Source organism: Talpa europaea (genome assembly GCF_964194135.1).
Source record: "Talpa europaea genome assembly, chromosome: 16".
NCBI lineage: Eukaryota > Metazoa > Chordata > Mammalia > Eulipotyphla > Talpidae > Talpa > Talpa europaea.
In genome coordinates this window covers 51,834,136-51,860,970 of record NC_140084.1, presented here as the reverse complement: position 1 = coordinate 51,860,970, position 26,835 = coordinate 51,834,136, and the positions used below count along the sequence as shown (strand labels likewise).

At 63.6% G+C, this 26,835-nt stretch overlaps 2 protein-coding genes across 2 annotated transcripts; one reads left to right on the top strand and one right to left on the bottom strand.

The window, feature by feature from the left end:
- Positions 1–997: 997 nt before the first annotated feature.
- On the top strand, positions 998–14,274 carry A1BG (alpha-1-B glycoprotein; the record flags this gene model as incomplete). Its single annotated transcript, XM_084257071.1, has 9 exons — positions 998–1,076; positions 1,795–1,860; positions 1,926–1,961; positions 2,125–2,400; positions 2,698–2,970; positions 3,154–3,456; positions 3,746–4,042; positions 4,315–4,665; positions 14,054–14,274. The coding sequence occupies 9 exons, from the start codon at positions 998–1,000 to the stop codon at positions 14,272–14,274; spliced, it is 1,902 nt and encodes a 633-aa protein (XP_084113197.1).
- Positions 14,275–14,514: 240 nt separating this feature from the next.
- Positions 14,515–15,813, bottom strand: ZNF8 (zinc finger protein 8; the record flags this gene model as incomplete). Its single annotated transcript, XM_084257070.1, has 1 exon — positions 14,515–15,813. One exon carries the CDS (start codon positions 15,811–15,813, stop codon positions 14,515–14,517), a length of 1,299 nt encoding a protein of 432 aa, XP_084113196.1.
- Between the last annotated feature and the right edge of the window lie 11,022 nt (positions 15,814–26,835).

Sequence of the window (26,835 nt, the reverse complement as noted above, 5' to 3'; positions counted from 1 at the left end):
CCACCAGTGTACACAGCAGGTGCTCAGCCCTGCCCCCACCACCAGTGTACACAGCAGGTGCTCAACGCTGCCCCCTCCAGTGTATACAGCTGCCGCTCTTTTGTTCACTGACTGAACAGCGGTGGGCCTGTCCCTGCTGGTTCCAGAGCCCTGGAGAGAGGCCGGCACAGTAGCATCTCAGGCTTCCCTTCTCAGGACGGCGCCCGCTCCTGCGCAGGGAGGTGGACTCAAGTGTCCGCACAGGAGCAGTGCCCAGGCCCTGGCAGAGCAGCGGCCTCAGGCTCTGTGGGGCTATGGGCCCAGGAGGAGGTGGCTGGAGCAACAGGGATTCTCAGCCCACCTTGGCCATGGAGGCCCTGGGGTGGGGCTGCAGGAGGCTGGGGCAGGAAGAGGCCTGCGTCACCCTCACTCAGCAGACCCAGAGGATCCCCCAACCCTGTCATCCCCCAAAACTGACAGAGCCCCCCCCAGCCTGCTCCCACTTCAACATGGAAATGGGAGCAGAGGCTGCTGCACAGGTGGCGGCCATGGGCACCCGCAGGCCTCCAGGTGGCGCAGGGAAGGGGTCACTGCTGCCCCTGACTGGGAAGCCAGCAGGGCAGGGCACTCTTCTCCCAGTGAGGCCGATTTGCCCAGCAGGCCCGGCTGGCCCAACCCCCAGGCTCCCAGGAAATGGATTCAGAGTGGAGCCCAAGGCCCAGGGCGGTGGGAAAGGCTGGGGCTGCGGAGAGGAGAGTAGAGGGGCCACCTCTGCCGGCTGCTCCTGCAGGGGCTGACTGGGCCCCAGCTGACCCCAGCTGGCCACCAGAGCAGGCCTGCAAGCCACTGCCCAGTGCAAAGGGGCCTCCGAGGCTGCGAGTCACCCACACAGAAAGAATCCAAGATGGTCTTGGGGACACGCAGAGAGCGCTGGGCCTCCCCACCTCCAGCTCCCGGGGGAGGGGCGCCGGCCCTGCCAGCACGTGCAGGGTGCCCAGACCCCCCCTAAGCAGAGGCGATGGCCCTCACCTGCAACGTGCTCCTGGTCCCGTTCCGTGTGGCTGCGAACCAGCCCTCCCTGTCATTTCTGTGTGTGGGTGAAAGCGAACAGGGATTGCGGTTCTCTTGTTTTGTGACTGACTGTCCGCAGTTCAGGCTTATTCCTGCGCGGGCTCTGGCAGCGACATTCCCTAGTCCTTCTGTGCCAGCTGTTACTTCTCTCTGCATCCTTTCCCCTCATCTCTTCAATTGGTTTTTATTTTGTGAAAGATCTATTTACTGATGCATACAAGAGCTGGGGCGCAGGCCAGAGGTGTGGGGGGTGAGAGGACTCCCCAGAGACAGAGCCGGGAGCAGAACAGGCAGATCTACTGAGATCCACTGCTGAGGGGAGCAGTGGGGAGTCAGGAGAGGTCTGCTGCGCCCTGTGGGTAGCTCCCTGGCCGGGGATGGAACTCGTGCTGCAGAGGCTGCGGACAGCTTCATAGGATACGCCTTAACCCCTGTGCCCCAGAAAGGCCCCTCAACTGGTTTTCGTCTTGTTTGTTCTTAACTTTTATGTTGACCTCAATTTCATCTCATCACGGAGTTTCTCCTTCCCCGAGGGGGCGGTCTCCTGCCGTTTCCGTCTGTGCTGTCATTTTAAGTCTTTATCACGTGGCTTGGCCTTGGCGAGGCTGTCCGGGGTCAGGGTCAGCTGTCCGAGGTCGATGCTGCCCCAGGCACGAGGCTCGCCCTTTGCCCGGAGGGGGGTGGGGGCGCCCTGCCTTCTGGGAAGGGCTGAGGCAGGGTCAGTGCCCGTGGCCCCGCTGGCAGGCCGCACAGACGGCGGCGGCGACCGGAGAAGCAGGATGTGGGCACTGGCCTTGCTGACACTGGCGGGTGAGCACCGGGCCGGGCCCCCGACGGGAGCGCCCGACCGGGCCTGACAGGTGTGGTCTCCGCAGGTCTCGCCCTGGGCCCAGTGACCGAGGCGGCCGTGAGTGAGTGCCCAGCGGGTGGGGGGGGCACGGCCCCCCTTCCCTGCTCCCGCCAGGACCCGGGCGCGGGCAGGGGAGCCTGGGGGGCTGCAGGCGTGGGGGGTTGGGGGCGTGGGGCGGGGCGGCGCCTGTCCGCGCCCGCGCTCACGCTGACGCCTGCCCGCAGTGGTGGAGACGACCCCGGTGCTGTGGGCAGAGCCCGCGTCGCCGCGGGAGCCCTGGGCCGGCCTGACGCTGCTGTGCCGGGCGCGCCTGGCCACCGCGCAGTTCGAGCTGTTGAAGGACGGGGCGGCGTGGCAGCGGGTGGACCTGGGGTTCCCGGCCCTGGAGCACCGCTTCCCCGTCGGGGCCGTGGCCCAGGGCCCCGTCCGCTTCCGCTGCCGCTCCGGCCTGGGCCAAGGCTGGACCTCCATGAGCGACGGCCTGGAGGTGGCCGGCCCAGGTGCGTGACCCCCGCGCGGGGCGGGGCGTCCATCCCGGGCCTCCCCCGCTGCCACCCGCGCTGACCCGTGACCCTGGGCTCGCGCCCCGTCGGCTCCTGTGCGGCCTCAGGTGCTGGGGTCTCCGCGGGGCTCCAGGTCTAGATGGGGGGGGGCTTCCCCGCCTCTCTCTGCCTGCAACGCGCCCGGGTGCGCCCTGCGTCCTTCGGGCGCCAGGTCCGGGCGGGCTGGGCCTCAGGGTCCCCCCCCCCCCCCGTCTGGCAGAACCCCGCGCCCAGCGCCCCTGCCGCCTCCTGCAGGGTCCCTGGCGCCCCCCTCGCTGCGCGCGCGCGGGGTGTCCTGGGTCACGCCGGAGCGCAACACCGACCTGCTCTGCCGCGCGGGGCTGCGGGGGGTGACCTTCCTGCTGAGGCGGGAGGGCGATGACGCGTTTCTGGAGACAGCGGAGGCCCCCGACGCCCTGGAGGCCGCCTTCCCCGTGCACCAGGCCGGCAACTACAGCTGCAGCTACCGGACCCACGCAGAGGGCGCGCCCTCGCCGCCCAGCGCCGCCGTGACCGTGGAGAAGCTGGGTGAGCGCGGCGGCCGGAGGGCTTCCTGGAGGAGGACGGCGGCTCCGCCCTGGAGCCGCCCCAGGCCTGGATGGCCCTACCGGAGCGCGGGGTGGGGGGTGCGGGCGGCTGGGCCGAGGAAGGTCGGGGGAAACGCCCCGGCTGGGGTGTCGCCCCGCTCCTCAACGCCCCCCCCCTTTGCAGCCGCGCCGCCGCCACCGACCCTGCAGGTGGACAGACACCCGGCGGCACTGGCGGGCCCCGCGGACCAGCCGACCCTGCAGTGCGTGGCGCCCCTGCCCAGGGTGCACTTCCAGCTGCGGCGCGGGGAGGAGGCGCTGCGGGTGCGCCTGAGCAGCGCGTACCTGGACCGCGTCCACTTCCACCTGCCGGAGGACGGCGCGGCGGCGCTGTCGGGCGGGCGCTACACCTGCCGCTACCGGCTGGACGCGGAGAGCGGGGCCTGGTCCGAGGACAGCGCGCCGGTGGAGCTGCTCGTGAGCGACGGTGAGCCCGGGCGCGGCGGCCCAGCTCCCGGCCTCGGTGTCCCCGACTGGCGGACGGAGCAAGCCCACGGCCGCCTCGAGGCCCCGCCACGGCGCGCCCCGCGCGCGGGTGACCCCGGGGCTCCCCAGGGGCCCGGCGAGCGCGCCCCGGCCCCGAGGCTGCTGCGCGGACCCACGAAGCGGCCGGGACCCGCGGAGCGTGTCCGCGCGAGGCCCGGGCAGGCGGGCGGTGGGCTCGGCGGGGCGTCGGGTCGACCCGCAGGCCCCGCTCAGCCGCCGCCTCCCCTCAGGGTCGCTGCCGGCGCCCCAGTTCTCCGCGGAGCCCGCGACCCGGAGCCCCGCGCGCGGCTCCCTCGTGCGGCTGCGGTGCGAGGCGCCCCGCGCGGGGCTGCGCTTCGTGCTGCAGCGCGAGGACCGGGCGGGCCGCCAGGTGCAGGCCGTGCTGAGCCCCGAGGGCGCCCGCGCCGACTTCCAGCTGCCCTCGGTGTCGGCGGCGGACGCGGCCAACTACAGCTGCAGCTACGTGGACCCCGCGACGCCCCGCGCGGGCTCGGCGCCCAGCGCGAGCCTGGAGCTGCGCCTGGACGGTGAGCGGGGCCGGGGGGCGCCCCCCCGCCGGTCGCCCCCGCGCGGCCCGCGTCTGCGGAGGCCGCTGCCCGCACCCGCCTGCCCGTCCCCCGGCCGGTGTGTGCCTGATTCCGCCATCGGTCTCCGCCGCGCGCCCCGGTCCTGGCTGCGCCCCCTCCTGGCTGCACCCCGAGGGCCCCCCCCCGTCCTCGCCCCCCCCCACAGGCGGGCCCCGCGGCGTGGAGGGGGAGGGCCCAGACCGGCTTGGCCAGGCGCGACCCGGGGGCGGCAGGGGAGCGCGGCGCGGGCGCGGGGTGCGGGGCGCTGCGGGGTGCCCGCCCTCACGGCCTCCCCGCAGGGCTGGCGCCGGCGCCCACGCTGCAGGCGCTGTGGAGCGGGGCGGTGGCCGCGGGCGCCGACGCCGTCCTGCGCTGCCGGAGCCCGCTGCCCGGGGTGTTCTTCGAGCTGCTGCGGGACGGCGAGGTGCAGGCGCACGCGCACCGGGACGCGGACGGGGCGGCCGACCTGGTGCTGCCCTTCGTGGGCCCCCAGCACGCGGGCGCCTACACCTGCCGCTACGGCTCCTGGGACCGCGGCCCCTTCCGGTCGGAGCCCAGCGCGCCGGTGCAGCTGCAGGTGGCAGGTGAGGCCCGGCCCCGCCCCCGCCCGCCCCCACCCCGCCCCGCCCCCCACCCCGCCAGACAGGGGAGGGGGGTGTCCGAAGTCGGGGGCTGGAGGGCCGGCGCGTGTGGGCGCCCCCAAGCCGCTCCTTTCCCGCCCGCGGCCCCATTTCGTGCGCCAGCCGCGGGTCAGGCCTCCCCTCCTCTGCCCTGCCCGTCCAGGCTGATGGCCGCGGCCTCGCTGGCGCCCCGGGAAGGACCATCCCAGCGACCGCTTCGCTGCTGTGGAGGCCGCTGGGGGGGGCGGGGGGGCTCCCCTGTTCCTGCGGGAACCAATAAAGGCGCAGATCCCGAGTGGTCCCTGGTCAGCGGCAGCCCGGCGTGCGGGGTGGGGCGCGGGCTGGACCCCGCGGCCAGGGCAGGGCTGCGGCCCTCACCTCCCGCGATGACCTTGTCCTGCTCCGGGCGGAGGAGGGGCAGCCTGGGCTGCGGACACCCCAGCCCTCCGCACCCGAGCTGGGGGGCGCGTCTGGCGGTCCCGGGGTGCTGGACGCAGCAGCTGCGGGGCCGGGACCCCGGGAGGGTGGCGGCTCCGTGTTCCTCCCTGGGGTGCGCGGGCTCCGTCTCCTCTCCATGATGCGAGCCCCTCCTGGGCCCTTCCTGGGCCCCTCCTTGCCCAGAGGCTGGCGGGGGGCTGCGGCAACCCCTTATCGCTCTCAATCCCGCGGGCTGTGCCCCTTGGGGCGACTCCCGGTCTGCGCGTCTGGGTGGGTGGCTGTTCCCGCCGTCCGCTTCCCATGTATTCCTCCTTTTTCGGGCGCTTAGAGTAGACGTTTAGATGGATTTTTTTGGGGTAAACATTAAGGACAGCTCAATATTAAGATTAAAAATAGGTTTGAAATAATAGGAAATTACTTTTCTGTGGATTAAAAACATTCAAATAGTGGCAGCTTCATCACCTTGAACTATCTGAAGGTTTAAACTTTTTTATTACACAAAGAAGTAATTTCCTGACTTAAACGGATTTAAACCTAATCTTTGAAAATCAATTTCCTTAGCATTTAATTTGCATGTAATGAAATACACGGGTGTCGATGGAGTTTGATTTCTTTTCAAAAAATTTATTTCTGCATAGAAGAGCTGGGGTGCAGGCCAGAGGTGCGGGGGTGAGAGGAGAGACAGAGTGGGGAGCAGAACCTGTGGATCCACTGAAAATCTACTGCTGCGGGGAGCAGCGGGGACACAGGAGAGGTCGCTGCGCCCTGGGGGTCAGCTCCCTGGCCAGGGATCGAACTCGTGCTGGGGTGGCTGTGGACAGCTTGATAGCACTGAGACCTTAATCCCTGTGCCCCCAGGGAGGCCCCGCCTCTCCCACTCTTAACTGAGCCCCAGGGAGCCCCAGTGGGTGCAGAGCTGGGTGTGAATGCAGCCCCGATGTCCTGTGGCGACTGCTCCACATGGGACCTCCTCGATGACCTTTGAAAACTCTATGGTATGTGGGCCGAGCTTTTCAACAGCTGTACCCTCTGCCTGACAATCAGCTCTTCTCCGAATTCAGCCTGTTTGCTGATGAAGAGGTATGGACACTGGAGAGGGAACAACACTTCCTTTGAGGCCTGAGCCTGATCCTGGACAACTTTAGCCCCCTGACCCCACAATCTCCCCACCTCAGGGTACCATACACACCCACACATCCCAGAGGGTGCCTGAGGTGGGGGCAAAACTTCCAGGTCTGATCCACCTGGCCAGGAGAAATCTGCAAAGTAGACAGGGATGAATAACAGTAAATAAATTAAATTAGCAAGTACATTAAATTATATCAATAGTACTTGAATCTTCTGCATTAGTTAAAAAGAAGCTTATTGAAAATGAAAAAAAAAGGAACTTCAGGAGTTTTTAATGACATGACAAAATGCTTATGCTATGATAGTAAGTGACAGTTAGTTAGGAAACTAGAGACTTCAGGGCCTCCCTGGTGGCACAAGGGGTTGGGACACAACCTGTGAAGCTGTCCACAGCCACTGCAGCACGAGTTCCATCCCCGGCCAGGGAGCTACCCACATGGCGCAGCAGACCTCTCCTGTCTCCCCGCTGCTCCCCTCAGCAGGGTGTTTCGGTCAATCTGCCTGTTCTGTTCCCCACTCTGGCTCTGGTGAATCCTCTCACCCTCTTGTACATCTGGCCTGTACCCCCGTTCTTGTATGCATAAATAAATACATATTTAAAAAGAAAAGAAAAGAAAAGAAAAGAAAAGAAAGGAAGAAGCTACCAGGCTGTTTCCCAAAGTCATTGCACTGTTTTACGTTCCCACTGGCAGTAGATGAGGCTCCAATTTTCCCACATCCTCGCTAAGGCCTGTTACACTCTTACTTTTCTCTACAGTCTCCACATAGTACTTTGTTCTTTCATAGCCCAGAGCGGCCAAAAAAATGTAACCTCTCCTAGCAGACCCCAAAGCATCCCCCTTACTCAAGGGCTGTCCCGCCCAAGCCCACAAACCTAACGGGTGTTCAGTCCTATAGCTCTTCTCGTGCTCTCCCCTCCCGTGTCGGTGCTGCCACCCGGTCAGCGCAGTGCCCACTAAGACAAGAGCCCTGGGCAGAGGCACAAAGTTCTGAAAGGAGCCACGGCCTTCGACAGGGTGAGAGGCAAACAGTAGCAAAGCGAGACCCACTCCTGATGCTTCTAGGGGCAGCTGTGATGGTCGTATGGCCTCTTGTCACCTGTTCTTGTTGACACCCCTGTTCCTCCCAGCCTTTTTTTTTTTTTAAGATTTTGATTTATTTATTTATTTATATTTTATTAAACATTTGTGCTTTATTTATTTATTTATTTATTTTAATTTATACAAGCACTGGGTACAGTCAGAAGCGCGGGAGGGAGAGAGAATTCACCAGAGCCAGAGCGGGGAGCAGAGCAGGCAGAAGGACCGAAGGACACTGCTGAGGGGAGCAGCGGGCGGCAGGAGAGGTCTGCGCGCCACGTGGGACCCTCCTCAGGTGGCCGGGGAGCAGCCGGGGATCGAACCGGCGCTGCAGAGGCTGCGGGCAGCTTTGCAACCCAGCGCTCAACCGCTGCGCCACCAGGAGGCCCAGATTTTGATTTATTGATGCTACAAGGGCTGGGGTGCAGGGCAGAAGTAGGGGGTGAGAGGACTCACCAGAGACAGAGTGGGAAGCAGAACAGGCAGATCCACTGAAACACACTGCTGAGGGGAGCAGCAGGCAAGACAGGAGAGGTCTGCTGCGCCATGTGGGTAGCTCCCTGGCCAGGGATCGCACTCAGGCCGCAGTAGCTGGCGATAGCTTCATAGTGCTAACACTAACCCTTGCGCCCCTAGGGAGGCCCCTCTTCTCAGCCTTGTCCCTGTTACTCTCCTGTCCTTAGGTCCCTCTCTGACCTGACTAATTTCTTCTGGCTCCCCAGGGCCCAACTTAGCTGCCATTTTCTTCAGAAGCCACCTGCCCCCCTCTGAGGTTTAGCTCCCCTCTGGGAACTCTGGGTCTCCCCGCTCAGCCTTGGGCCACATCCACCCCCCCCCCACTGGACTGGGCCTGCTGGGGCCCCAGGTTCCCAGGACCCCATCTACAGCAGATGCAAAGTCCCCAGGTCCTCAGGCCCCAGAAAGGCCGAGCCTGGAAATCCACAAAGGGTGGGAGTAGGAGCAGCCAGGGTGACAGTTTCCAAGCTTCCCCCTGCCCTTGGGTGCTCCTGCCCTGAGGCATCCCCAAGAATCATCTCTGAGATGCTCTGGGCCTAACCTCGGCCTCCCCACGCTGACCGCCTGACTTTCAGCCTCCTGTCTGGATGCTGCGGGTGGCGCCGTCCACTTGTGCAGGGCTGCCCCTCGGCCCGTGGGTGGCCTGCCCTGGCCTGTCCCCACCCTGGACACTGGCTGTCAGCGCAGCCACAGACAGTCCCTGTGTCCAGGCCTGCCAAGGGGGACACTCCTCCAGGGTGTCCTGGGTCACTCAGCCCCACCCTGGGTGGAGGGGACTGAGAGGAGAGGAGGGGCCAGGAAAGGCCCCAGGACTGAGGAGGGGGCCTGCTGCGGCCACGGGCATTTCTGGGAACTCACGTGGGAGGCGTGTGCTGGGAAGGCCAGTGTCCAGGCCCCGCCTGGTCCTCCACGTGCCCCTGGGGGCAGGAGCAAGGAGGGAGGCCCAGACACACCAGCCCCGAGTCCCCTCATCCAAAGGCCCCTCGTGCTCCGGGGCCCTGGGGCCCTGCCCTGCCCAGCGGGCCCGGCCCGACAGCTGCTGCCTGGGTCCGCTCCTCCAGGCCCGGCCGGGCACGGCTCAGCCCCGCCAGGTGCTCAGGCCGCCCCGGAGCCAGACCCGGCCGCCCCGCCGGCGGGAGGACATGGAGGTGCCGGGGCTCCCCGCAGGAAGCGGCTCCTCCTCACCAGGCGACTCTGGGCCGAGGCGCCCGCCTGGGCCGGCGCAGCCCCCGCGGGGCAGGAGCCGGGCTGCTCGGGGCAGGGCTGGGCCTTCGGGCCGCCGACTGGCCAAGGCGAGCCCTGACCGCGGGCCGCGCGATAAGGAGCTCGGTCGGGGAGCGGCGGCAGCGCCCGGGCCGGCCGCGGCTCAGCACCAGGGACAGCGCCGGGCGGGGCGGGGGCGGGGCGGGGCGGGGCCGGCCGGCGGGCCCGGGGGGCGGCCCTGGGGGCGGCGCGGCGCTGGGCCGCCCGCAGGGAGGAGGCCGGGCGCGCGGGCAGCGGCGGGGCGGCTGCCGGCGCGAGGGACCGGCCGGCCGGGGCGCGCCGTCCCGCTCGGCCCAGCCCCGGGCGCCCGGATTCGGGACGAGTCTATTAGTGGGGTTCGGGCGGCGCCGACTCAGGGGCGCCCCTCGCCGAGCAAGGGCCGCCGTCCACGCAGGCTGCCCCGCCCCCCCCGTCCGCAGGGCAGGGCGGCGCGTCGGCCGCGGGGACTCCATCTCCCAGGGGGCACCGCGCGCCGCCCGCCTGGGAGCGGCCGGGCTCAAGGCGAACGGCCTCCTGGGAAATGGAGTTGGGCGGCCCGGCCCCGCCGCGGCCCGGCCCGACGGGCGGGCGTCACGCGCGTTTCCACGTGCGCCGGGAGGGGCGCGGGCGCGGCAATGGCGGGCGGCGCGGGGGCTAATGCCTGCGCCGCCAGGGGGCCCGCGGTACTTTGTTTTTACGTTTCAAAATTCCAGGAATTCTGAGTGAAAAGTACCGCTCGCCAGCTCCGCATCCCTCCGGCCCGGGCCCCCCGCGGGCCCGGCTCCCGGCGCCTGTGCTCGGCGTCTCCTCCTCAGAGTGGAAACACGCCGCACGCCCGTCCACACCTCTCCTGCGCCCTGTGGGCCTCCTGCCCGCGGGAGAATACGGGCAGCCCCCGTTTTTAAGGCTTCTCACATGCACCATCCACCGGCGGGATTCACACCCCGGTGGCACAAGGGGCTCAGGTCTCCAAGCTGTGGCGCTATCAGCGCCCACTCTGGCAGGAGTTCGATCCTCGGCCAGGGAGTGACCCACAGGGCGCGGCGGACCTCTCCTGTCTCCCCGCCGCCCCCGCAGCAGTGTGTTCGTCAGTCCGCCTGCTCCCCGCTCTGTCCCGGGGGAATCCTCTCACATCCGCCCCCCCCACCTCTGGCCTGCACCGCAATTCTTGTATGCATAAATAAATAAAATCTTTTTTTAAGATTTATTAATTTATTTATGCAAGCACCGGGTACAGTCAGAAGCGCGGGAGGGTGAGAGAATTCACCAGAGCCAGAGCGGGGAGCAGAGCAGGCAGAAGGACCGAAGGACACTGCTGAGGGGAGCAGCGGGCGGCAGGAGAGGTCTGCGCGCCATGCGGGACCCTCCTCCGGTGGCCGGGGAGCAGCCGGGGATCGAACCGGCGCCGCAGAGGCCGCGGGCAGGTTCCAACCCAGCGCTCAACCGCTGCGCCACCGGGGAGGCCCAATAAAATCTTTTTTTTTTTTTTTTTTGCTTTTTTAGGCTTTTATTGAGCTTTTGCATTGTAAGGTCAAGGCCGGGGCAGAGATTGCGGGATGGGGACTTCAAATTGCTGCCATCTGCATCCCGGGAGACGGTTATGCCCAGCTTGCATGGGCCCTGATAAGTGGCGTTGAAAGAACAGCCAGTTCTAAGAGAAAAAACTGTGAGAAACTTAGCCTGCTTTTCTTTTCCGCACCGATCCTTTCATACATGTAATGCAGCAACCAAGTATAGGCCAGAATTGAGGGAGGGTGAGAGGATTCACCAGAGCCAGAGCAGGGAACAGAACAGGCAGACTGATGAAACACACTGCTGAGGGGAGCAGCGGGCGAGACAGGAGGGGTCTGCCATGCCCGGCCAGCCAGGATGGAACCAGTGCTGCAGAGGCTGCGGACAGCTTCGCAGTGCAGCGCTCAACCACCTGCGCCACCAGGGGGAAGCCCAATAAATAAAATCTTAAAAAAAATTTTTGATACAAGCGGGCAATGTGGAATCATTGAGAGACGCTTCCTACAGCCAGCTGAAGGGTTAAGGTAATACGTGTTTGCATCACCGACACTGACTTTTCCGTTCACCCTGAAGTAGGTGTCAGAGGACATGGCCATGGGGCGGTGGTGGCCAGCAGGACATCCTTTGGGCAGAACGGCCCAAAGGAGAGTCAAAAACGTCACCTCTCTGAGGAGTAAGGTTGCACAGAAGCAGCAACAGGATCAGGGTGGAGTTTCCCAAGATGGACATGGCAATGGCCCCTGCAGGCACCACTGCCTATAATTCTGGCTGAACTTGGCACCAGTGGCTGAAAGGCTGTCTCCCAAAGGCCCTCCAGCAACTTCCCATGCTGTGCTGGAGGTGGGGAAGGGGAGCTTTGGGGACAGTGGGGTCACACTTCATGAGGCCCCTCAGCCCAGCTCAGTGGTCTGACGCAAAGTCAGAAGTCGCCCCACCAGGCCGGGGGGGTGCCTGGCAGGCAGGCTCAGGAGGGGACAAGGTTTGGGTTGTCCTGTTGTCTTTCCCTCCCAAAGAATAAAAGACATAAAGAGGGATAGGGTCGTCCTGGTGGCGAAGCACTGTGAGGCTGTCTGCGGCCTCTGCAGTGTAGGTTTGATCCCGGCCGGCTGGCGAGATACCCACATGGCGCGGCAGACCTCTCCTGTCTCCCCACTGCTTCCCTCAGCAGTGGATTTCGGTCGGTCTGCCTGTTCTGTCCCGCTCTGTCTCTGGTGAGTCCTCTCACCCTCCCGCACATCTGGCCTGTACCCCAGCTCTTGTATAAGTAAATCTCTAAACAAAAAGAAAAAGAAAAAAAAAAAAAAAGAAAAAAGAGAAAGAAAGGAGACCATGGATACAACAAAGTGAAGAGAAAACCAAGCCGGACCTGAGGCAACCAGAACATGTCAGCACTAGGTATTCCGCTGAGGTAACAGTCACAGCATAGCTTTAACTTTTTTTTTTTAAAAAGATTTATTTATGAATGCATACAACAGCTGGGATAAACGCCAGAGATGAGGGGGTGAGAGGATTCCCCAGACAGAGCGGGCAACAGAACAGGCAGACTGACCAAAACACACTGCTGAGGGGAGCAGCGGGGAGACAAGAGAGGTCTGCTGCGCCATGTGGGTTGCTCCCTGGTGGCTGGGGATCGAACTCGTGCTGCAGAGGCTGCGGACAGCTTCATGGTGCGACGCTTAATCCCTTGCATCCCCAGGGAGGCCCAGCTTTGATGTTCTAATAAAATAATTTTGCTGCGTCATCACAAAAAGCCAAGTAAAAGGAGCATTTCAAACAAGGGAGAAGGGGAGGGGTCTCTGCCCCACACTCAGGCATCGCAGTTGGTTCGCTGCTGCTTTTGCACCCTCAGCAAGAATACCAACTCAGGGCACCAGTCCACAGCTCAAGATTACACGGCGTTGCGGCTTGTCCCCAGGGACAAGTTGCTGACACATGAAATGTACTCATCTAAGTCTTTTCCTCTTGGAGATACACTCAGAAAAATGCAAGACTTCTGGGGTTGACGTGGCGATAACCCTGTGGTGGGAGGGCAGGGGATGCAGGGAGAGGCACCCGTGGAAACATCCATGCCTGTAATGCCCACACTGAAATGCCCAAATTCAGATTGTTCAGAAAACTGGATTCTCCTCCATTCTTCACACCCGTTAAGAATGCTGGAGGAGGGCCTCCTCTGGTGGCAAAGCGGTTGAGCCCGCAGCCTCTGCAGCACCGGTTCAATCCCTGCCCATCGGCGAGGGTCCCACATGGCACAGACCTCTACTGCTGCGCTTGCTGCTCCCCTCAGCAGTGGACGTCGGTCCTTCTGCCTGCTCTGCTCCCCGCTCTGGCTCTGGTGAATTCTCTCACCCTCCTGCGCTTCTGACTGTACCCGGTGCTTGTAGAAATAAATAAATGGATCTTTAAAAAAATAAGAAACAAAAAAAAACTAGCAACAACAACAACAAAGAATGCTGGAGGAGGGCCTCCCTGGTAGCGCAAGCAGTTAAGACACAACCTATGAAGCTGTCCACAGCCACTGTAGCAGGAGTTCCATCCCCAGCCAGAGAGCTACCCACAGGGCGCAGCAGACCTCTGCTGTCTCCCCGCTGCTCCCCTCAGCAGGGGATTTCACTCAATCTGCCTGTTCTGCTCCCCGCTCTGTGTCTGGAATCCTCTCACCCTCCAACTTTCGGCTTATACCCAAGTTCTTGTATGCACAAATAAATCTCTTTAAAAAAAAAAAAAAAAAAAAAAAGATGCTGAGGCGTCTCCCTAGTGCCACAAGGGGATAAACGTCAGCACTATGAAGCTGTCTGCAGCCACGATAGTATGAGTTCATTCCCCAGCCAGGGAGCTACCCACATGGCGCAGCAGACCTCTCCTGTCTCCCAACTGCTCCCCTCAGCAGTGTATTTAAGTGGATCCACCTGTTGTGCTCCTCAGTCTGCCTCTGGGGAGTCCTCTCACCCCCCCCCATCTCTGGCATGCATGAATAAACAAATCGTTAAAAAAGAAGGCTGCTGGAAGGGAGTAGGAAGATTAGTAAAGAGCAGGGCATGCAAGAACCAGCTGATGACAGCAACTTGCTAAAATCGAGCAGAGCTGCTGGCACAGCCTTATCAGCTGATGTGACTGGGAAGTGAGGTATGGCACTGGGCCCGGCAATGCTGTGAGTTGGCACCAGTACACCCCGCACCTCTTGGTCTCCACCCACTGGATGTCATCACCCTGTCGCCATCACCAAAGCCTGGGGAGAGTCACCCCGGGAGAATGGTCTAGGGACATGCTGGCCGCAGCCACCGCGGGCAGGTGCTGACACCTACTGGGCCGCTGTGGAAGTGCACCGGGCGGCTGGGCTGCTGCGGGCCGCGTAAGCGCATGTGACTCGGCCACTCTGTGGCGGTGAAGCGAGACCCTGAGTCCACCCCACGCCTAACCACGCACTGGATCCCGCTAAGAACATGGCAGGGGGCTGCGGGAACGTGGCGGCGGCTTGCGCTGTTTGAGACTTTTGCAGGCCGTCACCTCGCTGGAAACCGGCTCCCGCAGGACCCCGCAGCATCTGGCGGCCAGGCGGACCTGGAGGAGCATGGAGCAGCGGGCGGCGTCCCCACCGCCAGGCCCGGGAGCCAGTGAGATGCCGACGGCAGGACACGCGCACAAGAGACTCTCGCTTTAATCGTCCTTCACAGAGCACCACGCTGAGGTCCTCACTGACGGGCGGGGGCCGGCCCTGGCGGCTGTCTCCCGGGGGTGGGGGGCGCGTGACAACACGGTGGGGTCGAGGGGCAGGAAGCGGCCAGGTGAGCACAGCCCGGTCCGGGGAGCACCGTTTCCTCAGGACGCCGGCCCAGCCCCCCGCCGTGGACTTACCATGACCCTGGACTCTGGCTGAAAAGGCCCCCTGAGGGCCTCTCCCCTACGAGGGCTCTCTCATGTCAAACAGCACCGAGGCGGCCCCGGGGGGCTCCTCCACCCCAATGACGTGCACCGGGTTTTTCTCCTGCATGATCTCGCGGATGTCGAACAAGGCGAGGGCCCTGCCCGGCGGCTGGCCTGCCTTCGCGACGCCCGCTGGGCTCTCGCCGGGGCGCGCTCGCCGGCCCGTGTGCGGGCCGCGGCTGAAGGCGGACTCCTGCCGCCGGCCCCGAGCGGGGGCCTCCTCCCGCGTGTGCGTGATCTGGTGCCGGATGAGGTGGGAGCTCTGCAGGAAGCACTTGCCGCACTGGCCGCAGCGGAAGGGCCGCTCGCTCCGGCGCGCCCGTTCCTCGGGGCTCAGGGGCGGGTCGCGGCCCAGGGCCTCGGCCCACTCGCGCGCGGCCAGGGCCTCGGCCTGCTCGCAGACCAGCCGCTGCCGGCACTCGTAGGGCTTCTCCCCGGCATGCTTGCGCTGGTGCTGCGCCAGCGAGGAGCTGTGGCGGAAGCCCTTCCCGCAGTGGCTGCACTCGTAGGGCCGCTCCTCCGTGTGCGTGCGCAGGTGCAGGAAGAGGCAGGTGGTGCGGGAGAAGGCCTTGCCGCACACGCTGCAGGCGTACGGCTTCTCGCCCGTGTGCGTGCGCCGGTGGCGGCCCAGCGAGGAGTTCTGGTTGAAGGCGCGGCCGCAGTCGCCGCAGGCGTAGGGCTTCTCGCCCGTGTGGATGCGCCGGTGCACGGTCAGGTGCGTGCTGTGGCAGAAGGACTTGCCGCACTCGGCGCACTTGTAGGGCTTGTGGCCGGTGTGGATGCGCTCGTGCTGCACCAGCGAAGAGTTCTGGCTGAAGGCCTTGCCGCACTCCTTGCACACGTAGGGCCGCTCGCCCGTGTGGATGCGCCGGTGCACGGTCAGGTGCGCGTTGTGGTTGAAGGACTTGCCGCACTCGGCGCACTTGTAGGGCTTGTCGGGGGCCTGGCTCGGGGCGGGCTCTGGGACGGGAAGGGCCGCACCCAGGGCCCCGGCCCCGTCGCCACCGCCCGAAGGGACCGTCTGCTGACTGACTGGCCGGGAGCCGCGCTCCGGGGCTGCGGCCTGCGAGTGGCCGGCACAGAGGTCCTGGCCCCGGGGGAGCTCCGGACACGGGCTCGGGGCGGAGCCCAGGACACAGTCTCCCTCGAGTCTGAGGCTGCCACAGCCGCGATCCTGAACAGGCACTTCAGCCAAGTCCAGTGCCACCTGCCCCGAAGCGTCCGGGTCCTCCTTGGGGACACGTTCCTGGCTCTCACCGCCCCAGTCGTCCCGCATGGCGGTGGCAGGGGGCGCCTCCCCGGGGCAGCCTTCCCTGGCCAAAAAACGGGCTGGCGGCCCCTCCGGAAGGCCCCGCTGTGTGGGTGACACTCGGCTTCCAGGTCCCCAGCCTGAAAGAAAACGAAGCCCTGAGGGACTGGCGAGAAAACTCACGACAGCGACGCCCAGCGCCCCGCAGGCAGGCAGGCCCCGTCTGCTCAGCTCAGTGCCGAGCACCCGCCCAGCAGCACAGATGCACTAGTGCACACGGGGTGGGGGGTGGCAGGGTGGGGAGTGGGGGTGGCAGACGCTGGCTGGGGTGGGGCCCGCGAGCTGCAGCTTTTATGCTTTGGAAGTGGGCAGAGAAAAACCCGCCGGAGGCCAGCAGGGGGCTAGCGCTGTCCCTGGCTATTCAGTCGTCATCTGGGGAGAGCTGTGAAGGGACTTCGCGGGTGACATGAAGGTCACTCAGCAGCTGACCCCAACTCCTGGAATAGGGAGATGGTTCTGACCCATCTGGGTGGCCCCAAAGTTGTCCCCTGAGCTCCAGGAGCAGCAGGAGGAGGGTGAGGCTGGCTGTGCAGGGGGTGCTGGAGCTGGAGACGGCCCCGCCCCCTGTGCAAGTGCCCTTCTGAGGACACCTCCACTTTGGGTCTGAGACCCAGAGAGGACAAACGAGTCAGGCCCGACACACTGTGAGAGGAAGGACGTGCTGCCTGAGGCCTGTGGCAATCAGAAACTGAAGAACCAGGGCCTCCCTGGTGGCGCAGGCGGTTGAGCGCGGCACCGTGAAGCTGTCCGCAGCCTCTGCGTGGGTCTGAACCCGGCCGGCCAGGGAGATTCCCACATGGTGCGGCAGACCTCTCCTGTCTCGCCCGCTGCTCCCCTGGGCAGTGTATTTCGTCAGTCTGCCTGCTCTGCTCCCCACTGTCTCTGCTGAATCCTCTCACCCTCCTGCGCTTCTGGCCTGTACCCTGGTTCGTGTATAAATAAATAAATCTTAAAAAAAAAGAAAAGGAAGAAACTGAAGAACCAGAATGCAGAGTGGGGACGTGAGCGGCCCACGAGGTCCAAGGCACGTATTGCTGGCCAGAGACCAGACCCCAGGAAGGCTGCCCCAGGCCTGGGGCCTGCGGGGTGAGGGTCCTGCCTCGGTCAGCACAGGCCCTGCGCCCCCAGAGGCAGTCCCGTGGCTCAGGGTGCTGCTGTGACAACTTGCCACAAACCCAGCACCCCTGCACTTACACTCCGGGGTCCGGAAACCCGACAGTCAGGGTGTTTGTGGCTGAGCAGTCTGGGGAGACCTACCCTCCCCAGAGCCTGCAGAAGCAGCTCGGTCAAGCGGAGTCTGGAGCTCGGGCTCTGGGGTCAGGGCGTGGACAGCTTGGGGCCGGGATTCCCTGCTGGTTAGGGGCTCCCACTGCCGGTGCTCTGTCAGCCACACGCTCTCATGGCCTCAGGGCCCGTCTCCCCGAGCCAGGGCCAGGGCTGACAGGAGGCAGGGAACGAACGAACACACGAACACACACACACACACACCCCCCTGCGAGATGAACAAGAGCTCAGCCACAACGCCTAAGGCAGAGCTGGGCTGGGGGGGAGGGGGTCCCTGCTCCCCCTCGCCTCTGGCCCCCAAGCCTCACTCCTCACGGCACCCACAGGGTGTACAAAAGACAAGTCACTCCCTACGGAGCCCACACACAGAGCACGATCCAGCTCTTCACATGCAGACGCAACCCAAATGTCGCCAACAGATCAACAGGGACGTAAGTGTGGCCTGTGCACGCGGCGGAGGCTCCCCCTGCAGTCACAGAGAGAAGCGAAGCCCCGAGGCGCGACGACCCCGCTGAATCGCGGAAACACGCTGAGGAGAAGCCGCCGCACGGGAAAGCCACGCGGTCCCGCTTCCCTTAACACGGGCTCCCAGGACAGGCCCGCTGGAAGGAGACGGATCAGAAGCGACCAGGGCGGGGGCCGGGGGGCAAAGCCTGCGGCATCGCCGTGTCACCAGAAACACCCCGGCCCTGGCCCGCGGTTGCCAGCCAGCCGCGGCGGTGGGGGGCGGGAGGGGGGCGCGGGGCGCACCTCTTTACAGTAAACGCCTTCCGACCACGGGAGGTCGGGTTCAAGAGCTTAAGCTACCGGGGCCCCTCCCGAGCAACCCCGGGGTCAGGGCTGCGGGGGCCGGAGGACCGGAAGGCGCCAGGGCAGCGAGCACCCGGGAGACGAGGGGCCGCCCGCTGACACGGCTGACGGAGCACACCTGCCTTCCGCTGGGGCCTGCGCTCTTGTCTGTGCCCGGGGGGTGCCCTTGGGGCCGCCCCAGGGGCCCCGGCGCGGCGTCCCTAACATCTCCCGCGTGGTTGCGCGAGTCTGCAGGGGACGAGCTCCCCGAGAGACAGGCCTCCCCCTTTCGCAAACTTCGCTGGGTACCTTCTGGGGGTGCAGTCACTCCCAGGGCTGCGCCCACTGGCGGTGTCCCCTGGGACTCACCTGAACAGGGGTCCTGGGCGAGCTCTCGCTCCACCACCCAGAGCTCAGCCCCTTGCTCCAGCTGGGAGATGACTTCGGGCTTGGTCAGCTCAGGCCCTGGGAACAGGGACAGACAGAGGACGTGTCTCTGGGGAGGAGGAACAGGCCGAGGCTCCAGCCCAGACTTGTGGCCCGTGTGGAGGCCGCCAGGACAAGGGCCGCCTCACAGGGGAAGGTCTCGCACTGACAGGAAAGGGCAGGCACCCCCAGCTCAGCAGTCCCGGCCGGAGGCCAGGTCCTCAGCGGGGCCCTCTGAGGGGCACTGTGACCTGCAGGCCGCGAGGACGGTCGCCACAGGGACGCGCGGGTGCAGGCCTCACCCACGGAGAGCAGGTGCCCGAAGGTCTCCAGCATCACGTCCCGGTACAGCGTCCTCTGGGCCGGCGCCAGCTGCCCCCACTCCTCCTGGGTGAAGTCCACAGCCACGTCCCGGAAGGTCACCGGCTCCTGAAACACACGCCCTTGTCAGCGGACCACCCCGCCGGCTGTCTTGGGTGCAGGGAGCGGGAAGGGGCAGGCAGCAGAGTCCCGGAGTCCCGGGCGGGCAGGTTCCAAGCGCGGATCAGTCTCTGCGGACCTCGGGGGCTGCCGCAGGAGGGTGGGGTCGGCCTGGCAGGGCAAGTCAGAGCCTCCAGGCGAGGCCTCCAAAGCCGCCCAGCTGGCTGGCTGCTGACCCGCGAGACCTGCCCGCACCACTGGGCTGCAGATTTGCGACTAAAGACATGGCCCCGGGCCTCCCCGGTGGCGCAGCGGTTGAGTGCTGGGTTGCGAAGCTGCCCGCAGCGTCTGCGGCGCCGGTTCGATCCCCCGGCTGCTCCCCGGCCACCGGAGGAGGGTCCCACATGGCGCGCAGACCTCTCCTGCCGCCCGCTGCTCCCCTCAGCAGTGTACTTCGGTCCTTCTGCCTGCTCTGCTCCCCGCTCTGGCTCTGGTGAATTCTCTCACCCTCCCGTGCTTCTGACTGTACCCAGTGCATGTATAAACAAAAACAAAACAAAACAAAACAAATAAATAAATAAATAAGCATGCCTCTATAAAAAAAAAAAAAATTAAAAAAAAAAAAAAAAAAAAAGACATGGCCCCGGTCTTAAGTCTGTCACCGCTGGCTCAGGGACCGGCTCACACTCACAGCGCTGGTTCCCGCTCTGCGCAAGGGGGATGAACAGCTGGAGCCGGAACTCGCCGGCCTTCAGGGGCTGGGCAGCGAGTGAGGGGGCCCGGGGAAGGGAGGTGACAGGGAATGTGGGTCCTGTGGGAAGGGCAGGTGGGGCTCAACCAACAGACTGGGGAAACACTGACCCCACGTGGTCAGAACCGCCAAGCTCCGAGAGAAGCTGAAAACGAGCTAACACGCTGAAGTGAAAACTTCTATTAATTTTTACAAGTTGACGCAAAGTGGTCACTTTCCCCGCGAGCCACCTCTCTGCTCCCTTGCAAACCAGGAATAACTCCTGGGGTGGTGAAGGGATCCCGTGGCTGTAAAAACTCTCCCGGCAGAGGCCTCCCTCGGGGCGCAAGGGGCTAGTCTCAGCACTAGGAAGCTGTCCACAGCCACTGCAGCAGGAGTTCGCTCCCCGGCCAAGGAGGTGACCCACAGGGCGCAGCAGACCCCTCCTGTCTCCCTGCTGCTCCCCTCAGCAGTGCATTGCAGTAGATCCGCCTGTTCTGTTCCCCGCTTTGTTTCTGGGGGATCCTCTCACCCCTTGCACCTCTGGCCTGCACCCAACTCTTGCATGCATAAAATCTAAAAAAAAAAAAACCCAAAAAAACCTCTTCCTGCAGAACAACCGGACCGTCACATGCAGGCCCCTTCCTCACGTCCCAGGTAAGAGTTACCTTAGAACAGATCAAAGACGAAGTAACAATGAAACCTATTTAACCGTTAGAAACTAAAGGACTGAATCGCCATGACCCTGCATCTGGCAAACGACCCAGAGATATGACACCGAAAGCCCCAGCAGCCAAAGAAAAAATTGAATTTCATCAAAATATTTTGCTCCAGGGCCTCCCTGGTGGCGCAAGGGGTTAAGCACCGCACTGTGAAGCTGTCCGCAACCAGCCAGGGAGCCACCCACAGGGCGCAGCAGACCTCGCCTGACTCTCTGCTGCTCCCCTCAGCAGTGGATTTCAGTGAATCCGCCTGTTCTGCTCCCCGTTCTGTCTCTGGTGAATCCTCTCACCCCCCGCATCTCTGGCCTGAACCCCAGCTCTTGTGTGCATAAATAAATAAAAATCTTAAAAAAAAAAAACAGAAAACAAAATCTTTTGCTCGAAAAGACACTATCAAGAGAGAGAGCAGGAAAGTGACACATATGGGAGACAACGCTGCAGGTTACATATCTAATGAGAGGCTCGTACCCAGAAGATACAAAATCTCTTACAGTTTAATCATAAAGACAAGGCAGTGAAAACGAGCAGAGGATCTAGCAAAAAAGACATAAAGGAACATGTGAACATGGCAAAAAAGCACATGGGAACAAGCGCCACGCCGCTGGCCAGCAGGGCAGTGCGAATCAAAGCCAATGCCAAGTGCCTCGGCTTTAAAGAACATGTTCTTCTGAGATGAAACAAGCGGCTTTGAAAATGTCAAGGCAACTCTCGGGCCAGCGGCGCGCGGCTCTGACAACCAGTGAGCAGAGACAGGCAGAGCCTGCTGAGCTCCTGGCCCGGGTCCCTCCAGCACCAGGGAGGCCAGCACCTGGCCTGTCCGGGGCACGAGACCACTCAGTAGCACCACAGGAGCCCCGCGCGTCCTGGGAACTGCAGCAGGAGTCCCCGCCTGTGGCTCCACCTCAGCTCTCTGCACTGGCTGTGCCCGACCCGGCTCTGCACACGGTCTCCGGGGCCGCCCCCCCAGCTGGCTCTCAGCGTCTCTCTCATGCCCACTGCCCAGATGCCTGAACGTTGTCTCTCAGAACCATGCCTGCGCGGCTTCGTCTCACCTTTGACGACAGCATGCGCCTTGCAGCCTGGCTTGGGCTGGCTGGATACCAACGACACGCAGGTTCTGACTCCTGGAAACCATGACTGTTGCCACAAACCCAAGAGGGACTCTGGGGATGCGACTAAGGACTTGAAAACGGGGAATCACCCCGGATGAGCCAGTGGGCCCTACGTGCCATCACAAGTGTCCTTCTCAGGGGAAGGCGTGGGGGGACCTCAGCACAAAGGCAGTGCGGCCGCTGCCACAAGACGCTGTGCGGCCGGCTTTGGCGTCAGGCGAAGCACATGAGGCAGGGAGAGGAAGGGCACGACTCTAGGACCGGGAAGAACCAGGAACAGTCTCCCCCAGCCTCAGCAGAAGGCTGGCTCGGCTCACCCCTTGCTTTTAGCCTAGCAAAACCCACTTCAGACTTCCGTCCCTGAGAACCGTGAGGGTAAACGAGTGTTTTGTGGCAGACTGCGATGGCAACCTCCACAGCCAACCCGTGACCCTCGGCCCACGCAGCGCCCTCCTGTACCGGCAGGGTGGGCCGTGCCGCTGAGGATACCGCGGCAAAGCCAGGCCGTGGACCGTGAGCCCAGGCGACTGACGGCACCGCGGCTTCCGCCTGGCACCGCGGGAGGACAAGAGCCCCGGGAGGACAAGCCGGGCAGCCGCACAGGAAGGTCCGCGTGGGAAGGGAGGGGGGTCTCCCGGCCTGGGTGGCGACCGTGCGGCGCTGGCGGTGGGTGCTCCAGCCCCGTCAAGCCTCAGGTGAGCTTCAGTCCAGGCGAGCAGGGAAGGAGCCCCGCAGGATGGAGGCGCGCAGGGCTCAGGCTCTGCGGGGTCCCGACCTCCAGCAATTGGGAAGTAGCGGTTGTCACGGGCGGGAAGGCGCTGGCACCGGGCCCACGGCAACAGGCCGCGGAGCTGCCTCCTGGCCCTCCCCTGCGGAGCCGCCCGGCTGCTCCGACCCTCTCCTCCTCTCGGCCTTCCCCCTGGGGCTTGTGCAACCATTTCTGCATCCCCCAGTTTTGCAGGCGCCATATCTGGTCCCATACCTGGCCATCCTCACCTCTCCACACTCCTTCCCACAGTCCTCAAGGCGGTCTCCGCGCCTGCACGGGCAAGAGGCGCGGCCATCAGCTCGGCGGTCACCCGCGCCGCCCCGCCCGCGCCACCGCCAGGAGGGCCGAGCCCGACGCCGCTCGCTCCCGGCCGGAATCCGACTTCGCGGCTTTCCCGGCCGCCCATCTCCGGGGTCCCCCGACGCGGCGCGGCCCACCCCGCCCCGCCCCCAGCCCGGCGGCCTCGCGCGTGGCCGCGCGCCCCGCCCGCCCGCAGCGCCCCCGCCGGGCGCCCCCCGCCGGGCGCCGCGCACCGACGGGCCCGCTCCCAGGGGCGGGCCGCGGCGGCCCGACGCTCCCCGGACGGCCCGGCAGGCGCTGCCCCCGCCCGGCTGAGGCGGCGGCCGCTGCTCTCCTCGGGGCGCGCGGGCGGGGGCGCGGGGGGGCCGCGGGGCCGCGCCGCCACGTCGCCGTCATTGTTGTGACGCCGGTTACCTGAGGCCGCTCCGCCGGCTGCCGCGGGGCCGTGGCCGGCGCGGCCGCCCCCTGCGCGGGCTCCATCCTGGGCCGACGGGCCGCGGCCTAGCGCTCGCCCCGGCCCCCGCCCCCGTCGCCCGCCGCCCGCCGCCCGCCGCGGGGACCGCCCGACTCGCCGCCCGCCGAACAATGGCGGCCGCGCCGGCGCCGCCGCGACTACAGCTCCCAGAGGGCCGCGCGGCGCCAGGCCAATGGGAACCTTCGCTCGCGAGCTCTCGCCCAATGGCAGCCTCCTGGCTTCGGGCCAGTGGGAGGCTCCGCGCTGGCCGCTGGCCAATAGGAGCGCTGGAGCGACTGCCTGGGCGGGGCCTCCGACCCGGAAGGGCGCGCGGGCGGCGCGTCGGCGCCCCCACCCGCTGGGGACGGGTCGCGTCCGCGCCCCCCGGCCCTGGGCCCGGCCGGCGGCCCTCCGGGCGGCGCGCGGCGGACGTGACAGGGTGGGGCCGCCCGGGCCGGCGCTCAGGGAGCTGCAGGTTCTGCCGGGGCGCCCGGCTGAGGACCCGGCTCCTGACGGGGTCCCGCGCCCCCGCGCCCTGCTCCCCGGGCTTCGGGACCAGGCGGTTGGCAGGAGACCAAGGGCGTCTCCCGCGGGCCTCGGCTCTGACGCGCGGAGGAGGGTGGACGGCGCCGGCCGCGCCCGCCTCGGAGCCCGCGCCCGCCGGACAGCGGCGCCCGCTGCGGCGCGACACCCCCGAGAAGGCCGCTGGGGCAGCCCGCGGAGCGGCCGGTGTGCGGCGCCGGCCGCTGCGGCCCACGCCTGTCCCGCGGGCCCCAACAATCACGGCGGCCGTGACTTCTCAGAAGAGGAGCGCGCCGCGGGCTGGCAAGGCCAGGGGGCGCCTCCCGCCACACCCCCCTCGTCCACTGCCTCGGCTCGCGTCCCCTTCTGCGGTCACCCCCGGGACGCCGCTCTTGGGTCGCCTTTCCACGTTGCTGAAATCCTGTTCTGATGAAGATTAGGATTTGCCTCCCGTCAGCCCTCCTCTTCGTTTCTGATTTTGGTCTTGTAAGCTCCTGCTGTGATGAAACGCCACCTCCTCGCAGTGGCCTGAGCGCCATCCCGGTCAGGGAGCTGCCCACAGGGCGCCGCAGACCTCTCCCGACTCCCGGCTGCTCCCCTCAGCTGTGGGTTTCGTTGTCTGCCTGTTCTGCTCCACGCTCTGTCTCTGGTGAATCCTCTCATCCTCCCGTGCCTCTGGCCTGTACCCCCGCTCTGTTATAAAACTAAATAAATCTTAAAAAAAAAAGTAAGAATAAACCATTTCAAACATTTGATTCCCCTCTTAGGACTGGCTTTTCTTTTTTAACGATTTATTTTTATTTATGCATACAAGAACTGGGGTGCAGGCCAGAGGTATGCGGGTGGGGGTGAGAGGACTCACCAGACAGAGTAGGGAGCAGAACAGGGGGATCTAGTGAAATCCAATGCCGAGGGGAGCAGCAGGGAGGCAGGAGAGGTCTGCTGTGCCATGTGGGTCACCTCTCTGGCAGGGATCGAACTCAGACCGCAGTGGCTGGTGACAGCTTGGTATCACCGACTTTGAGCCCTGTGCCACCAGGGAGGTCCTGGTTTTTCTGTTTTCCTTTAGATTTTTTTTTTTTAAAGAGGCATGTTTTATTTATTTGTTTATACATGAACTGGGTACAGTCAGAAGCGCGGGAGGGTGAGAGAATTCACCAGAGCCAGAGCGGGGAGCAGAGCAGGCAGAAAGACCGAAGCACACTGCTGAGGGGAGCAGCGGGCGGCAGGAGAGGTCTGCGCACCATGTGGGACCCTCCTCAGGTGGCCGGGGAGCAGCTGGGGATCGAACCGGCGCCGCAGAGGTCGCTGGCAGCTTCGCAACCCAGCGCTCAACCACTGCGCCACCGGGGAGGCCCTCCTTTAGATTTTTTCTTTCACACTAGAGGCTTTTACGTCTTCAGCTCATTGGCTCCCATCCATATGGAGAAGGCCATCGGAATGCGGGTGGAAGTCTCATGGTGGGAGGGTGGAACTGTTTTAATTGCATGGTTCACTTCAGGGTGAAAAGGGTAAGAACCAACTGTGAGGATGAAGGCTGAAACACCAAAAGAAGGCAGCCCTTTTTTGGAGCATAATACACAGTTTCCTTAGTTGCCCCCACTATTCTGTTCAAGCACGAACTCCTTTGCTTTTTCACGTACCCATAGGCAGACACTTCTTAATGTAAGACAAGAAAAGAAGGGGCAGGGGTGAATTTCAGTCACAGCCCTTCAATTTGTCTGGCCTCTCTGTCAGTCTACAGCTGGGCTAGCACCTGCTCTGTGCAGTCCTCTAGTTCCATGTCCCGGGCACCCTGTGCTCAGCCTAACTGAGTAACAAAGTTAGAGGAAAACACAATTCCTGAAATATTTATAGTCAGTCTTTAATTCCAACAGTAAAGCCATTTCAGAAGACTCCCAGGCCATCCATCATTCTCCTTCAATTACTCTTCCAAAGTGCTCTTCATAGTAAACAAGGTTGGCTTCCTATGTTGTTCCTCCACACCAACTTTCTCAAGCGACAGATCCTTCTTTAGGGCTCTAATATAAGGCGATCTGTCAATCTCCCATCATTCTCACAAATGTGTTATAAGGGCAACATCTGATGACGTCTGGATGGGTTTTGGGTGAAAGTGATTATTTGGTGGGGATGGCTCCATTCTGAGTTTCCCAAGTCCTGCTAAAGGCCCTGAGTGGGGAACAGAACAGGCAGACTGACCAAAGTATACCGCTGAGGGGAGCAGCGGGCATCAGGAGATGTCTGCTTCGCCATGTGGGTTGCTCCCTGGCTGGCTGGGGATTGAACACGTGCTGCCGAGGCTGCGGTTAGCTTCATGGGATGCATCTCAACCCCTTGCGACACAAGGGAGGCCCTAAAAAAAGATTTTATTGATGTTTGTGTAGAAGAGCTGGGGTACAGGCCAGAGGTGTGGGAGGTGAGAGGACTCCGGCAAGCTCCGGCTGAAGGCTTTCCCACCATGATGGCACTCATAAGGCTTCTCTCCAGGATGTGTTTGCTCATGCACGGCTGCCTGCATTGCTGCAGGAAAGCCTTCCCACAGTCACGACATTCATATGGTTTCTCGCCAGAATGAATTCTCTGGTGTGAAAGGAGGTGGGAGCTCCCAGGGAAAGCTTTCCAACATTGATCCCGCTCGGAAGGCTTCTCTCCAGTATGAGTTCTCTGATGTCCCATGAGGCAGGTGCTCCCAGAAAAGGCCCTATCGCACTGGTTGCATTTATATGGCTTCCCTGCGGTGTGAATTCGAAGGTGCCTGGTAAGCTGAGTGCTTCAGGTGAAGGACTTCCCACCCTGGTTGCGGTCATAGGGTTTCTCTCCAGTGTGAGTTCTTTTATGCGCAACAAAGCCAGAGCTCTGACTCAAGGACTTTCCACACAGAGCACACTCGTAAGTCTTTTTTCCAGTTTGAATTCTTTGATGCGTAGTAAGGTTAGAGCTCCACCTGGAAGATTTCTCACATTCATGACACTCACAGGGTTTTTCTCCAGTTCCATGTTCGCTGATGCCGTTAAGTTTGGAAGTCTGGGTGAACGACTTCCCACACTGGGGATGTTCACAGGGCTTCTCCCAGTGTGAGTCCCCTGGTGCACAACAAGATCAGAGCTCTGGCTGAAAGACGTCCTACGTCGAGTACATTCACAGGGCTTCTCCCAGCGTGTGTTCTCTGGTGCATGACAAGCTTGGAGCAGCAGCTGGAAGATTTCCCACACTTAGGACAAGCAGAGGGCTTCTTTCCAGCCTGGGGGGTATCATAGTCGTCAGAGGTGCGGCCCCATGGAAGGCCTCACGGTCCTGCTCACATCCGAACGACGCTCTCCAGGAGCAGTGATTTCGGTCTGGAGAAAGTACCTGTCACACCCACGTTGACGCACCCTGACATGCACTGGTTCGTGTTCCCTCAGAGACATGCAATGATTAGCAGTGCTTCCCTAGTCCTTACAGCCATTGCTGTTCTCTGC